Here is a 16,209-nt window from a genome sequence, read left to right on the forward strand (position 1 = left end):
CATGACACTTTTACGTTTCTCTTCTATTAAGAGTTTTGCCTGCCCTCTGAATTCTCTATGTAAATTTATTTGTGGTTGAATAGGATTTAACTACAACACTGCTGAGACATACATGCTCTGTAAGATTTAGTGCATTTATAATGTCAGCAGCTGAATCTGAAAATATTTAATTCCAAATTCAGACTGTTTATATTCTTTGAAAGGACTATTTTCTGTCTCTCCCTTTGATGACACCAAGGTTTTTATATGAAGTAAAGGCAATCAAATCTTTAGAGAATTAAGCTAGACAAGGCTGAACTCTTAGAAGATCTCACAGTTTCCCACTCTGGGGCACTTGCTCATAAATCCATCCACCAGCAAAGATTTCTGAGCATTTCCCACCTATTGTTGGAATTGGTGCTAAATGCTGTAGAATGCAAAAATGAACCAGAATGCAAAAATCTATCATCAAAGGACTCATCCATGGTCTGTAGAGTGGAGACTATATGGGCAGGCTGAAAAAAGTGATTACAGGAATGTATGCTAAATGAAATAATACAAATGATAAAGAGATGCTCCAGTGGATAAGAAGACAGACGGGCACCTACCCAAGGTGGGAGGTTGGAAGATGGGAAAGCACTGGAAACGTTTCAACAGGAGATATTTGAACTGAGCTTCAAAGAGTAGACACAATGAGCATTCTCAGAATGTGCCATGGCAAGCACGAATGAGAACACAGCATTTTGGTCCGTTTTTAGGCATCGTGGGACTTTTGACCGCCCAGGGGTGAGGGCGGTGATGTGTGCTTTTGCTAAACTAGTCTGACAGCAGAATGGAAATGGGAATGGAGGACAGAAAGTAGAGAGAACAGAAAGGAAGCTACCTCTGTTTCGGTAATAGAGACCAAAATTTTGAAGTCCCAAGGTGGAGAAGAATGGAGAGAAACAGGCCACATCAACTAATATTTAAAAATAGTGACAGAAGGGGCGCCTGAGTGGCTCAGTCGGTTCGTGTCCGGCTTTGGCTCAGGTCATGATCGCATGGTTCCGTATGTTCGAGCCCCGTGTCGGGCTCTGTGCTGACAGCTCAGAGCCTGGAGCCTGCTTTGGATTCTGCATCTCCCTCTCTCTCTGCTCCGCCCCCCCACTCTCTCTCAAAAATAAATAAACATTAAAAAATTTAAAAAAAAATAGTGACAGAAAGGGTGCCTGGGTGGCTCAGTCGGCTGAGCGTCCCACTTCAGCTCAGGGCATGAGCTCGCGGTTTGTGGGTTCAAGCCATGCATCGAGCTCTGTGCTGACAGCTCGGAGCCTGGAGCCTGCTTTGGATTCTGTCTCCCTCTCTCTCTGCCTCTCCCCAGCTCATGCTCTGTCTGTCTCTCTCTGAAAAATAAACATTAAAAAAATTTTTTTTTAATATTTTAAGATATGTTAAGTGCAAAACACCAAGGTGTACCACACGTTGATACTATCATGTACATTTATGTGTAACAGTACATATGTAATATCATGTATCTTATATTAATTGTGTGTTTACACATATATATATACATATATATATATCCCACTTCTATTTCTTATGCATCTTTTCAGTGACTCCTTGGGCAAATGCAAGTATATATGTATATATATTCGTGTAATCTGTGGGGGTTTTTTCCTTTTGTTACACAGTTGGGATTGCTTTGTTCCTTTCTAACTTGGCATATGGAGAGTTTCCCCATTCTCTCTCTGTCTCTCTTTTTAACAGCTGCACAATCATCCATTCAATTAGCTTAACTAGTCTGCTCTGTTTATTCCTTTGATCTTGCTATTGGCCCTGCTAAGGAGTTTACAGGTTTGAACCAGTATTTCTTTTCTCCTCTAATTTAAAAAAAAAAAAATGTTTATTTTTGAGAGAGAGACAGAGCATGAGTGGGGGGGGAGGGGCAGAGAGAGAAGGAGACAGAATCCCAAGCAGGCACCAGGCTCCGAGCTGTCAGCGCAGAGCCTCACGCTGGGCTGGAACATCACAAATGCAAGAACATGACCTGAACCAAAGTCAGACGTTTAACCGACTGAGCCACCCAGGGGCCCCTCTCCTCTATTTTTAAAGTTCTTCCCAGTCACCAACTTCCTAGCACCTGAATGTAAGTTCCACACACATTCCCCACAGGGAGGGTACTGAGGGCTTCCCCTTTGCCTCTCATTTGCCTTCTCATCTAATGCACTCAGGTGGGTGAGGCCCTTCCTCCAGGGCCCTCGGGGCAGCAGTGCACACCTGTTCCTTCTGCTGATTAAAAACAGACCCGGAGGCCCTTCCATTTGAATCTCTCGTGGCTGGTAATTTTTGTCCCCTGGGGAACAGATGTGCCTGGGTGGACCCCAGGTATAAAGGGTAGATTTTAATTATAAACACCTGTACAGGGAGTCGTGCCTCGGATGAACAGGTACGCAGTTGGGTATTTTCTTCATCTTCTAGTTATATTTTTCATCTATGTTTCATTCGTTTATTTGTTTATCTGTGTTTTAATATGACTGTATTTGGTGTCTGGTCGACAACTGGCGATCCCACTGGGACTGCTAGCTTTGGGGGGAGTGGGGACTGGCGAAGAGAACGCTCGCCTGCACAGACCCCTCCGCAACCTGCCCTAGCTGCGCAAGCGCTTTAAGTGAAGAGCCTTCCCGGTCTGAGTAGCCTCCCCCGCGGTGTGGCCGGACTGGGGGAGGCAGTGTGCTGTTTGGGTGCACGTGTTGATGCTTCCCCACCTGCTTGCTTTGAACAAGTGTTTTTCTTCCCCCTGAGTGTGGTGGCCAGTCCCCGGAGTGATCGGTTCACCATGCCCACTCAGCTGGAGATGGCCATGAACATCATGATCAGAATCTTCCACCAGTACTCTTGCAAGGAAGGGGACAGGTTCAGGCTCAACAAGGGGCAGCTGAAAATGCTCCTGCAGCAAGAGCTCACGGAGCTCGTCTAAGGTCAGTCGCAGCTTTCGGGCCCGTCAGTGGAGGCTGGATGTGGTCCCCACGCAACGACAGCCCGTGTGTACGGTCTCCTAGGACTCTGTCGCCAACAGCGCAATTGATTTCTTTCTCTCTCTTTTTTTTAATGTTTATTTTTGAGAGAGAGAGAGAGAGAGAGCTGGGGAGGGGGAGAGAGAGGGAGACTCAGAACCTGAAGCGGGCTCTGCGCTGACAGCAGTGAGCCCGATGTGGGGCTCGAACTAGGGAACCTCCAGATCATGACCTGAGCCGAAGTCAGCTGCTCAACCAACTGAGCCGTCAAGGGTCCCCTCAACAGTGCAATTTGTACTGAGATTCAAGAGCCAGGCAAGCAAACACTAGAGGCCTCGGTGTTCTGTGTACTGTCGATCCTCGAACAACACCGGATTTAGGCTGCGGTGGGTCCTCTTATGTTTGGATCTTGTACCGTGCAGTACTGTAAATGTATTTTCTCTTACGATTTGCTTAATAACGTTTCCTTTTCTCTAGCTTTATTGTAAAAGTATAGTATATAATAATACCTCACACAAAATACGTGTTGATCTGTGGCCGATGTTATCAGTAAGCCTCCTGTCCACAGCAGGCTATTAGCAGTTAAGTATTTGGGAAGTCACAACTTTCTGGAGAGTCAAAAGTTGTGCACAGATTTTCATCTCTTTGGGGGGGGGGGGTGTTAGCTGTCCTAACCCATGTGAGGCTGGAGAGTCCACTGTTATATAGGCATGGACCCTTTTCCATACCGCCTGTGGCGAGGCTTTCCTGAGGTTGTAAATGATATTTAGACTTTCTTCAATTATTCAACATTCCGGTGCAGCAAAGAAACAGCCAGTTTTACCAGGGGTTTTGGTCATAAGTCGTGGCACTGGTTAACAGCTGGCGCTTTGTCTAGCTATCTATAAAGTTAATATTATGGATGGGGCCAGAAATGAAGCCCGGGGGACTTTATGCTGTGGAGGCACGTTTTCTAGTGAATGACAAATATTTAGCTTTGTCAGAGAAGCAGAGGCTGATTCTGGATGACAGAAAGGGTGTGTTGGCCAGTGACCAGTTGAGTAGCACAGAGATTCACATCTCAAAATAGCCAGGAGTTAATTAATCTACACACAAAGGCTTACAGTGGAGTGGTTGGGGGTGGGCGGTGGCGGCTTTTCCCTTCTAAGGAAAGCCCTTTACTCCGATGTTTATGGAGCTGCTTTGAATTGACTGGAGCAGAAGGTGCTGTCCTTGCACGATGTTATCTGTCCAAACCTTGTACTAAGATTCTAGTGTTGGTGATCACTCTTTTCTGCTCAGTCTCTATAGGAAACCCTTAAAGTAAAAAAAATATATATATATTTTTTTCAAGTACTCTCTATACCCAGTGTGGGGTTTGAACTCACAACCCTGAGATCTACCAACTGAGCCAGCCAGGCACCCCTAAAGTAAAAAATTTTTGACACAGTAATTCTTCTTAAACTTTTTAAAATTTATTTGTTTTGAGAGAGACAGAGACAGCCCAAGTTGGGGAAGGGCAGAGAGAGGGGTGACGTACGGGGGGGGCGGGGGGGCGCGGGGAGAGAGACAGAGAGACAGAGAGAGAGAGAGAGAGAGAGAGAGAGAGAGAGAGAATCCCAAGCAGGCTCCTCGCTGCCAGCCTAGAGCCTGACTTGGGTTTTGAACTTGCTAAAAAGTGAGATCATGACCTGACCCGAAGCCAAGAGTCAGACACTTAACTGACCAAGCCCCCCAGGTGCCCCTAAATTATAATTCTTCACAGTACTTTTTAAACAATTTTAGGCATCCCCAGGAACTTAAAAAAAATTTTTTTTCAAATTCAGTTTGGCTACTGGAGTTTATAATATGTAGAATAAAAGTCTCATCAGTTCAAACTTGGCACATTGATTTAAGTGAGATTTAGAATTGTTTTGATCAAGTTGATTTTGATCACTTAACATTTCCAACCTTTTAATAGTTGGCACCTATTGAAAGGGCAATGGAGGAATTCCTGGAGGAAATGAACTACTTTAAAAAATATTTCTGGATCCACATCTGACTCTGAGCTGAGAGTGCAGAGCTTGCTTGGGATTCTTTCTTTCTCCCTCTCTCTCTCTGCCTCTCCTCTGCTCTCTCTGTCTCTCAAAATAAATAAATAAACTTAAAAAAATTTCTCATCAGGGGCACCTGGGTGGCTTAGTCGGTTAAGCGTCCGACTTTCACTTAGGTCATGATCTCGCGGTTCGTGGGTTCGAGCCCCGCGTCAGGCTCTGTGCTGACTGCCAGCTCAGGGCCTGGAGCCTGTTTCAGTCTGTGACTCCCTCTCTCTCTGACCCTCCCCTGCTCGTGCTATCTCTCTCTCTCTCTCTCCTAGAAATAAATAAAAATATTTTAAAAAAAAATTTCTCATCAGCTACTAGGACAAGTGAGTGTTTCCTAGTCCCACACTTTCTGGACCCTGACTCATTCTATAGGCTCCATGTTGTCTTCTTACAATAGCTGCACTTTAGGGGCGCCTCAGTGGCTCAGTCGTTTGGGCGTCCGACTTCGGCTCAGGTCATGATCTCATGGTTGGTGTGTTCGAGCCCCTCATCGGGCTCTGTGCTGACAGCCAGCTCAGAGCCTGGAGCCTGTTTCAGATTCTGTGTCTCCCTCTCTCTCTGACCCTCCCCGGCCCCCGCTGTCTCTCTCTAAGAAATAAATAAAACATTAAAAAATAATTTTTTAAAGCTATTTAAAAAAACAATAGCTACACTTTATTAGGTGCCTCTTTTGTGTCTGACGAGTGTTGTGCTAAGTCAGGCTGTCAGATAAAATACTGTACTTCCCACGCAGTATTTGGGACATAATTACAAAATTATTCATTGTCATCCGAAATTCACATTTAACTGGATGTCCTGTATTTTTATTTACTAAATCTAGCAGCCTGGTGCTAAGGACTTTTAAAAGTGTTTGCAGTATCCTGCAACTTGGTGGGGGGATATTTCCCCCAATTTATAAATAAGGAAATTAAAACATGTTAAGTGATTTATTTGCTCAAAGTCCCATTGTTGGTAAATGATAGAGCCACTTACTATCCCCTTTTGGCTTGAAAGCCTGCTTTGTTCCCTGTCTCCTGTCCTGGCCCTCCACCTTTGAAGCTGCGTAAGTGCATTTTCAGGATCAGTAGCTCACTCTGATGAGATGCTGTTTGCTCTTCTCGGTGTTTAGGTCTGAGCCAGAATTCTATGGCCCTGGGGAAGAAGGCTAGACTCATTTGGAATTGGTGCTTGGTTTAAATCTACCTGCAAATGGGTTTTTGGAAATTGCCATTAGATTCTGAAATGAAAACTGAAACTTTAATGTAAATAAAAGGACAGTGCAATTTCATTTGTCATGATCAACCTCAAACCCTGGGAGTTAGTAATTTTCTCTTTTCTTTTAGTGCCAAAAGGACCCCCAATTGGTTGATAAGATAATTCAGGACCTGGATGCCGATAAGGACATTGAAGTGGATTTTAATGAATTTGTGGTCATGCTGGCAGCTCTGACAGTTGCCTGCAATGATTACTTTGTAGAACAATTGAAGAAGAAAGGAGAGTAAAGGTAAGTAGTAAACTGACCTAAGGGCAGAGATACCTACCTGTTCATCTATAGTCTTCAGACCTGTAGTTATAGTAATGCCATTGATAGAAACAATATTCATATAATTAATTACTAGTACTGTTAAATGGTGTGGACCTTAATCCATTGATTTAAATATTCCAAATCTCATAGGCCCTGCTTGAAATTTTCCTATGCCGTTAAGGATGTTATATGCATTTTTGTATCTGTCAGAGAGCAAAGCATCACAAAATTTCACTACTTTCAAATGAGACTAAAGCTTACCAAACTTCTAAGAGACATTTGTCACCCAAAATTGTATTTGGAATTTGTTACCCTATTACTGAAAAGAAGTGGCTCTCCCACCCTGTGGTGGTTCTGCTTCACCTGGAAGAAATTGTGCGGGACTGTAAGCAGAAAGGCTGGTAAACAGAAGAAAGTGCTGGCTTTGTCAGTGAGCTAGGTCAGGAGAGGGGGGTATATTCAGGGCTAGGTATTCAAGCCAAGAGAACTGAAGCCAGCAATAGCAACTCTTGAGGGCTGCTGTATAAGTACCTTCCTTTGCCCCTTGGACCCCCTAATTCTGGGGCAAGTGTTTCCCCCCATTTCCCAGTGCTTCCCTCAGGGTTAAGCTTCAGTTGCCTGCCCTGGGAGACTGGCTTGATGTCACACTCTCTCTGGCCTACCTCCCTTTCTTTGAGTCACCACATACCCCACCCTGTGTGTCTGTCCCTCTCAAAAAACCGGCTTGCATGCAAACCCTCGTCTCACTGTCTGCTTGGGGGAACCTAGACTGTGACAGATCCCTCGGAGAATTTTAGAAAGAAAATGGTGTAATTATACTTGGAAACCTGTACCCTAGATGGCTGTGTGAAGAAAGGGCTATAGAGAGGACAAGTGTGGAAGAGAGAGACTAGTTAGGAGGCCGTTCTTGTGTTCTGACTGAGAGATGATGGTGTCTCAGACCAGGAGTCGAGCACATTGGAGATCCGTTTGTCCAATGTTTTGTCTGTGGGAGCAGTCGGACCTGACGGGGGACTGGTGAGGAAGTGTCAGAAAAGCGAGCAGTGCAGGACGATAGAGCAGTCACTGCTATTGCCGAGCCCATAAATGGGCTTTCTTCCATATGTTAGGACCCTGGTTTGTGCAGGGTAGCAGTCAGTGCGCCCAGCTCAAGAGCTCTGTTTCCCAGCCTCCCTTGCAGCTGAGGTAGAGCTTGTAACATAGTTCTGGACAACGGGACTCAAGCAGAAGTCTCCTGAGAATTGCACTATTTCCATATAGGTTCTCTGCCTTCCACCTTGTTAATTTGTTCCTTGTCTTTCCATTGGGATGTAAATGCAAGGCTGGAAGTGAGGCTGGCGGCCTGCAACCATGAGGATCGTGAAGAAAAAGAAGGAGCTGGGACATTGTTGTCATTGAGGAGGTGCTGCACAGCCCTGGCCTGTCTCTGGTCCTCTCATTATGTGAAGAAAGAATGACTTCCTCTGGTTAAGCTGGCTTCTGTACATGCAGCCAAACATAGTCTCTAATGTTTAGGTTTTTGGTCAAGCAAATGATGCAGTTTACTAAATGGGAAAGACTGAGAGAGGAACATTACGGGGAATAGCTCTTTTTAAAATGCCTGTTGGACACCAGAGTGGAGATGTTACAAGGGCAGTTGGATAGGTGATCCGGTCCAGAGCTCGGGGTAAAGAGCAGAATTAGAGAAACACATTGAAAGTCATTAGCATCTAGATGATACTAAGCCATGGGAGTAGAGATCACTAGGATGAGAATGTAGATGAAGAAGAAATATCCAACAGTTAGCTGTCAGGGAACAGAGAAACTAGCAAATCATATCGCAGAGGCGTGGCCAGGAAGATAGAAGGAAAACCAGGAGAGGATGGTGCCTCAGCAGCCTAGAGAAGAAAGTATTTGAAGAAGCAAAGAGGGTAAATTCACGGAGAGGAGGAATGAAGATGACAGCGGAGAACTAACCGTTATATTTCCCAAGGTAGAGATGATCGAAAACATCAATGCCCCCGATGAGAGTGATTTTGCTTGCAAAAGGATCTATGTCCCAGTCTGGCAGACAGTAGATACTCAATAAATATTTGTTAAATAAAAAATGAAAGAAACTGCCACTGGTGATTTTCTAGTGCTAGGACCTATCATTTTTCTTCTTTAAATAGAATAATACTTGGGACGCCTGGGTGGCTCAGTTGGTTAAACATCCTGCTCTTGATTTTGGCTCAGGTCGTGACCTCACAATCTGTGAGACTGAGCCCCACGTCAGACTCTGCACTGATAGCAAGGAGCCTGCTTGAGATTCTCTCTCTCCCTCTCACTACCCCTCTCCTACTTGTACCTGCTCTCTCTCTTTCTCTCTCTTTTTCTTTCACTCTCTCTCAGTAAATAAATAAACATTTAAAAAAATAAATAGAAGGGTGTCCAGGTGCTCAGTTGGTTAAGCATCCGACTTAAGCTCAGGTCATGGTCTCATGGTTTGTGGGTTTGAACCCCATATTGGGCTCTCCACTGACAATATGGAGCCTGCTTGGGATTTTCTCTTTCTCCTTTTTTTCTCTGCTTCTCCCTTATTTGCTCTCTCTGTCTTTCAAAATAAATAAATAAACTTAATAAAAAGAATATTTTTTGTCTTTCCCAAGCCAGTTCTGAGCAGACAGGACAGGGAGAATTTAGATGTCAGAGCATTCAAGAGAAAAAATGTATACTCTTAGTACTTATCCCTCTCTCTCAAAAGGATGGGGGAAAATGAGAAGAAAAAAAGTGAACCACATGTTTCAGAGGTGTTCAGACTTTTTTCTTTTTTCTTTTAAAATTTGTTAATGTTTTTATTTATTTCTGAGAGAGAGAGAGACAGCGTGAGCAGGGGAGGGTCAGAGAGAGAGGGAGATACAGAACCCGAAGAGGCTCCAGGCTCTGAGCTAGCTGTCAGCACAGAGCCCAAAACAGGACTCGAACCCACGAACCGTGAGATCATGACCTGAGCCAAAGTCAGGCTCCCCCAGACTCTTTTCTTACCAGATGGTACACTCCTTATGCAACAGAAGGTCTGAATATTTCTCAGGGGCTTTTAAATATTTCTTTTTATTTTGGTCTGAAGTTTACAGATTCTAAGATGTGTCACCAAAACATGAAAAGTAAATCCAAAATTTTCCTCATGTCCAATCCAACAAAGGACATTCTCAACATAGAGAAATAAATGAAAAAACATTCATTTCATGCTCTTTCTAAAAATCGATCAAAAGTAAGGAAAAGCAATTTATGTGTCAAATTAGATTTCAAATGAGTAAGATTACCTGATGCACCAAAAGCTCTTTCCTAACAAAGGCCCGGGCGGGCTTTCTCTTGTGTTTGTGTTAGGTATGTGCACTACATTCATAGGAGGCAAAACTAATGATTTCTTCTGCCAATAGGCACTGGCTTTTGCATTTGCTGCCATTTAAATCAACTTTAAACAATATTCAATGGTCATCTCTGCATTAGTACATTCTAATGTACCCAGTGTGGCTATTTGAAGACCAGGCTTATGGGAGACAGTAGCCTAAGTCTCTTTAGGATCCTGAGCTTGAAATGTGGCCAGCAACACCAACAGCTAGAAAGCAAAAAACAAAAACTAAACTAAACTAAACCAAAAAAAAAAAAAAAAAAAACCCCACAAAAAAAAAAAACCGCAAACAAAAAACACCCCCAAACCTTAAGTTTTAATTTAAAAAGTTCACCCCCAAACCTTAAGTTTTAATTTAAAAAGTTTCTTTTTCCCCCAAAAAAGACTTTCCAGGGGCAGAAATCTGAAGTTGAATCTTTGATAAAGCAAAGAAATGGGAAAGTTAATTAAAGAAATAGAATTTGAGGGTTGCCTGGGTGGCTTAGTCCAGTGAGAGCCCAACTTCAGCTGAGGTCATGATCTTACAATTTGTGTGTTTGAGCCCTGCATCAGGCTTGATTGTCAGCACAGAACCTGCTTTGGATCCTCTGTCTCCCTCTCTCTCTGTCCCTCCCCTGCTCACAGTCTCTCTCTCTCAAATATTAATAAATATTAAAATAGAATTTGGGTGAAGTCCTGCGGGTATAAAGTGACTGACTTGTTGAGGGCCATGCAAGTGATCTGGAGCCCCCCAGAATGTGGGGTTGGGAGAGGAAGAGATGGCACTGGAGAGGTAGACAGGACTCAGAATGGGAAAGGGACTTTGGTGCTGATTAGAGAAATTTGAAATTCATCTCACCTATCTTTTTTTTTTTTTTTATATCAGACAAGCTGGACTTTTTTTTCCCTTCAAGCTAAAAATTTTATTTTATTTATTTATTTTACAAATAGTTTATTGTCAAATTGGTTTCCATATAACACCCAGTGTTCATCCCCACAAGTGCCCTCCTCCATGCCCATCCCCCCCCCCATCCATCAGTCCTCAGTTTGTTTCTCAGCATTCAAGAGTCTCTCATGGTTTGCCTCTCTCCCTTTCCCCCACCATTTTCCCCCTTCTTCTCCCCCATGGTCCTCCGTTAAGTTCCTCCTAATCCTCCTATACGTGCAAACATATGATATTTGTCCTTCTCTGCCTGACTTATTTCGCTCAGCATAACACCCTCAAGGTCCATCCATGTTGCTACACATGGCCAGATTTCATTGTTGCTCATTGCCATGGAGTATTCCATGGTATAGATAACCCACATCTTCTTGATCCATTCGTCTGTTGATAAACACTTAGGCTCTTTCCATGTTTTAGCTATCGTGGAGAGTGCTGCTATGAACATTGGGGTATATGTGCTCCTATACATCAGCATTTCTGTATCCCTTGGGTAAATTCCTAGCAGTGCTATTGCTGGGTCCTAGGAGAGTTCTATTGTGAGTTTCCTGAGGAACCTCCACACTGTTTTCCAGAGGGGCTGCACCAGTTTCCATTCCCACCAACAGTGTAGGAGGGTGCCCATTCCTCCACATCCTCGCCAGCATCTAGAGTTCTCTGATTTGCTCATTTTAGCCACTCTGACTGGCGTGAGGTGGTATCTCAGTGTGGTTTTGATTTGTATTTCCCTGATGAGGAGGGATGCTGAGCATCGTTTCATGTGTCTGTTGGCCATCTGGATGTCCTCTTTGGAGAAGTGTCTGTTCATGTCTTCTGCCCATTTCTTCACTGGGTTGTTTGTTTTTCGGGCGTGTAGTTTGGTGAGTTCCTTATAGATTCTGGATATTAACCCTTTATCTGATATGTCATTTGCAACTATCTTTTCCCATTCCGTTGGTTGCCTATTAATTTTCTGGGTTGTTTCCTTGGCTGTGCAGAAGCTTTTAATCTTGATGAGGTCCCAACAGTTTATTTTTGCTCTTGATTCCCTTGCTTTTGGGGATGTGTCAAGTAAGAAGTTGCTGCGGTGGAGGTCAAGGAGGTTGTTTCCTGCTTTCTCCTCTAGGGTGTTGATAGTTTCCTGTCTCACGTTCAGGTCCTTTATCCATTTTGAGTTGATTTTTGTGCATGGTGTGAGAAAATGATCTAGTTTCATTCTTCTGCATGTTGCTGTCCAGTTCTCCCAACACCATCTGTTAAAAAGGCTGTCTTTTTTCCATTGGATATTCTTTCCTGCTTTGTCAAAGATCAGTTGGCTGTATACTTTTGGGTCCACTTCTGAGTTCTCAATTCTGTTCCATTGGTCTATGTGTCTGTTTTTGTGCCAATACCATACTGTCTTGAGGATGACAGCTTTGTAGTAGAGGCTGAAGTCTGGGATGGTGATACCTCCCGTTTTGGTTTTATTTTTCAGTATTACTTTGGCTATTCGGGGTCTTTTGTGGTTCCATACAAATTTTTGGATAGTTTGTTCTAGTTTTGAGAAGTATGCTGGTGCAATTTTGATTGGAATTGCATTGAATGTGTAGAGTGCTTTAGGTAGTAATGACATCTTAACTATATTTATTCTTCCTATCCATGAGCATGGAATGTTTTTCCATTTCTTTGTGTCTTCTTCAATTTCCTTCATAAGTTTTCTATAGTTTTCATCATACAGATCTCTTGTATCCTTGGTTAGGTTTATTCCGAGGTATTTTATGGTTTTTTGTGCAATTGTGAATGGGATCAGTTTCTTGATTTCTCTTTCTGTTGCTTCATTATTGGTGTATAAAAATGCAACCGATTTCTGTACGTTGATTTTGTACCCTGCAACTTGGCTGAATTCTTGGATCAGTTCTAGTAGGCTTCTGGTGGAGTCTGTCGGGTTTTCTATGTAGAGTATCATGTCATCTGCGAAGAGTGAAAGTTTGACTTCCTCTTTGCCAATTCTGATGCCTTTGATTTCCTTTTGTTGTCTGATGGCTGATGCTAGGACTTCCAGCACTATGTTAAACAACAGTGGTGAGAGTGGACATCCCTGTCGTGTTCCTGATCTCAGGGGGAAAGCTCTCAGTTTTTCCCCGTTGAGGATGATGTTAGCTGAAGGCTTCTCATAGATGGCTTTGATGATGTTTAAGTAGGTTCCTTCTATCCCAACTTTCTCGAGAGTCTTTATTAAGAAGGGATGCTGTATTTTGTCAAATGCTTTTTCTGCATCTATTGACAGGATCATATGGTTTTTATCTTTTCTTTTATTGATATGATGGATCACATTGATTGATTTGCGAATGTTGAACCAGCCCTGTAACCCAGGAATGAATCCCACTTGATCTTGGTGGATGATTCTTTTGATATGCTGCTGGATTCGATTTGCAAGGATCTTGTTGAGAATTTTTGCATCCGTATTCATCAAGGATATTGGCCTATAGTTCTCTTTTTTTGTTGGATCTCTGTCTGGCTTGGGAATCAGAGTGATGCTGGCTTCATAAAATGAGTCCGGGAGTTTTCCTTCGACTTCTATTTTTTGGAATAGCTTGAGAAGAATTGGGATTAATTCTGTTTTAAATGTCTGGTAGAATTCCCCAGGGAAACCATCAGGTCCAGGGCTCTTATTTGTTGGGAGATTTTTGATCACTGATTCGATTTCTTCACTCGTTATGGGTCTGTTCAGGTTTTCTATTTCTTCCCGTGTGAATTTTGGTAGTGAGTGTGTGTTTAGGAATTTGTCCATTTCTTCTAAGTTGTCCAATTTGTTGGCATATAATTTTTCATAGTATTCCCTGATAATTGCTTGTATTTCTGAGGGGTTGGTTGTAATAAGTCCATTTTCATTCATAATTTTGTCTATTTGGGTGCTCTCTCTTTTCTTTTTGATAAGCCTGGCTAGAGGTTTGTCAATTTTGTTTACTTTTTCAAAAAACCAACTCTTGGTTTCATTGATCTGTTCAATTGTTTCTTTGGTCTCTATGTTGTTTATTTCTGCTCTAATTTTTACTATTTCTCTTCTTCTACTGGGTTTAGGGCGTTCTTGTTGCTCTGCCTCTAGCTCCTTTAGGTGAGCTGTTAGATTTTGGACTTGTGCTTTTTCTAATCTCTTGAAATAGGCCTGGAGAGCAATGTACTTTCCTCTTAGGACTGCCTTGGCCGCATCCCATAGATTTTGAATTGTTGTGTTTTCATTTTCATTTGTTTCCATATATTTTTTAATTTCCTCTCTAATTGCCTGATTGGCCCATTCATTCTTTAGAAGGGTGTTCTTTAACCTCCATGTTTTTGGCGGTTTTCCAGACTTCTTCCTGTAATTGATTTCAAGTTTCAAAGCATTGTGATCTGACAGTGTGCATGGTATGATCTCTATTCTTTTATATTTATTGAGGGCTGCTTTATGTCCCAGTATGTGATCTATCTTGGAGAATGTGCCATGCGCACTTGAGAAGAAAGTAAATTCCCTGGCCTCAGGATGTAAAGTTCTAAATATATCCGTCAGATCCATCTGGTCCAATGTGTCTTTCAAGTCCATTATTTCTTTAGTGATTTTCTGTCTGGTTGACCTATCCATTGCTGTAAGCGGAGTATTAAAGTCCCCTGCTATTAGCACATTCTTATCTATAAGCTTGTTTCTGTTTGTGATTAATTGTTTTAGATATTTAGGTGCTCCCATATTCGGTGCGTAGACATTTATGATTGTTAGTTCTTCCTGATGGATGGACCCTGTAATTATTATGTAGTGCCCTTCTTCATCTCTTGTGATTGTCTTTAATTTAAAGTCCAGTTTGTCTGATATAAGTATCGCTACTCCGGCTTTCTTTTGATTTCCTGTAGCATGATATATATTTCTCCATCCCCTTACTTTTAATCTGAAGGTATCTTCCCGTCTAAAATGAGTTTCTTGTAGACAGCATATTGATGGATTTTGTTTTTTAATCCATTCTGCTACCCTATGTCTTTTGATTGGAGCATTCAGCCCATTTACATTCAGTGTTATTATTGAAATATGTGGGTTTAGAGTCTTTGTATCTTTTGTAGGGTTCATGTTTGTGGTGGTGTCTCTGGTATCTTTGTTCCTTGCAACCTTTCCTTCAGAGCATCCCCCTCAGGATTTCTTGTAGGGCTGGCTTCGTGGTGACAAATTCTTTCAATTTCTGTTTATTTGGAAAGGTTTTTATCTCTCCTTCTATTTTGAATGACAGGCTTGCTGGATAGAGGATTCTTGGCTGCATATTTTTACTGTTCATCACATTGAAGATTTCCTGCCATTCCTTTCTAGCCTGCCAAGTTTCAGTAGATAGGTCTGTCACCACTCTGATAGGTTTCCCTTTGTATGTTAGGGCCCTTTTCTCCCTAGCTGCTTTCAAAATTCTCTCCTTGTCCTTATATTTTGCCAGTTTCACTATGATATGCCGTGCAGAAGATCGATTCAAGTTACGTCTGAGGGGAGTCCTCTGAGCCTCTTTTATTTCAACACTTACTTCTTTTCCCAGGTCGGGGAAGTTCTCTGCTATAATTTGTTCCAGGACTCCTTCAGCACCTTTCCCTCTCTCTTCCTCTTCTGGGATTCCTATGATATGGATATTGTTGCGTTTGACCGTATCGCTGAGCTCTTGAACTCTTCTTTCCTGTTCCTGGATCAGTTTGTCTCTTTTTTTGTCACCTTCTTGTTTTTCTTTAATGGTGTCTTCTAAATCACTTATTCTACTTTCTGCCCCTTCAATCCGTGCGTTGGAGGCCTCTAATTTATTATGTATCTCATTTATTGCATTTTTTAATTCTTCATGCCTATTTTTATTTTCATTCTGTCTGTAACCATAGTTTCTTTGATGTCCTCTATGCTTTTTTCAAACCCAGCTATTAATTTTACCATTATTCTTCTAAAATCTTGTTCAGTTATGCTGCTGATATCTGTTTTGAGCAGTTCATTAGATGTCATTTCTTCTTGGAATTTCTTTGGAGAAGAAATCTTTAATTTAGTCATTTTAGTTAGCTATCAGGCTCTTGTTAGTTTTAATGACCTGTTATGCTCTCTGCACCTATGAGCGCTGCTATATCCAAGAAGACTCTTTGACTGTCCAGGGCCTATCCTTTTAGAGAGTGTTTTTTGAATGGTATCTCTTGGTCTCTCTTGTTGGGACCTTGGTTATTTTATTTTCCTATTCGTAGTGATATTTGGGACTCTCCACCTTGTGTACTCTGGCTTGTTTCTTGAGGTAGCCATTATAAGGCTTTCTCAGTGGATTCTGCATCCTTTTTCTCCCAATCTCTCAGGTTTTTTAAGGTTTCCAGTGGCTTCAGATCCTTTCCATGTGAGGTATGGGTGAGAGTGCAAGTACAGAGCTCCTTACTTCTCTGCCATCTTGCCCCTCCCT

The 16,209-nt window shown here is 42.4% G+C and overlaps 1 protein-coding gene across 1 annotated transcript; it reads left to right on the plus strand.

The window, feature by feature from the left end:
- Positions 1 to 2,794: 2,794 nt before the first annotated feature.
- S100Z (S100 calcium binding protein Z) lies at positions 2,795 to 6,516 on the plus strand. The gene is made up of 2 exons (XM_039245537.1): positions 2,795 to 2,929; positions 6,358 to 6,516. Exons 1-2 carry the CDS (start codon positions 2,795 to 2,797, stop codon positions 6,514 to 6,516), a joined length of 294 nt encoding a protein of 97 aa, XP_039101468.1.
- Positions 6,517 to 16,209: the final 9,693 nt, after the last annotated feature.

This window comes from Hyaena hyaena, unplaced genomic scaffold, assembly GCF_003009895.1.
Source record: "Hyaena hyaena isolate Hyena2069 unplaced genomic scaffold, ASM300989v1 scaffold_260, whole genome shotgun sequence".
Taxonomy (NCBI): domain Eukaryota; kingdom Metazoa; phylum Chordata; class Mammalia; order Carnivora; family Hyaenidae; genus Hyaena; species Hyaena hyaena.

Coding starts and splice junctions, on each gene's coding strand:
- S100Z (XM_039245537.1), top strand. CDS start 2,795: ATGCCCACTCAGCTGGAGATGGCCATGAACATCATGATCAGAATCTTC. Junction 2,930..6,357: donor AGCAAGAGCTCACGGAGCTC/GTCTAAGGTCAG, acceptor CTTTTCTTTTAG/TGCCAAAAGGACCCCCAATT.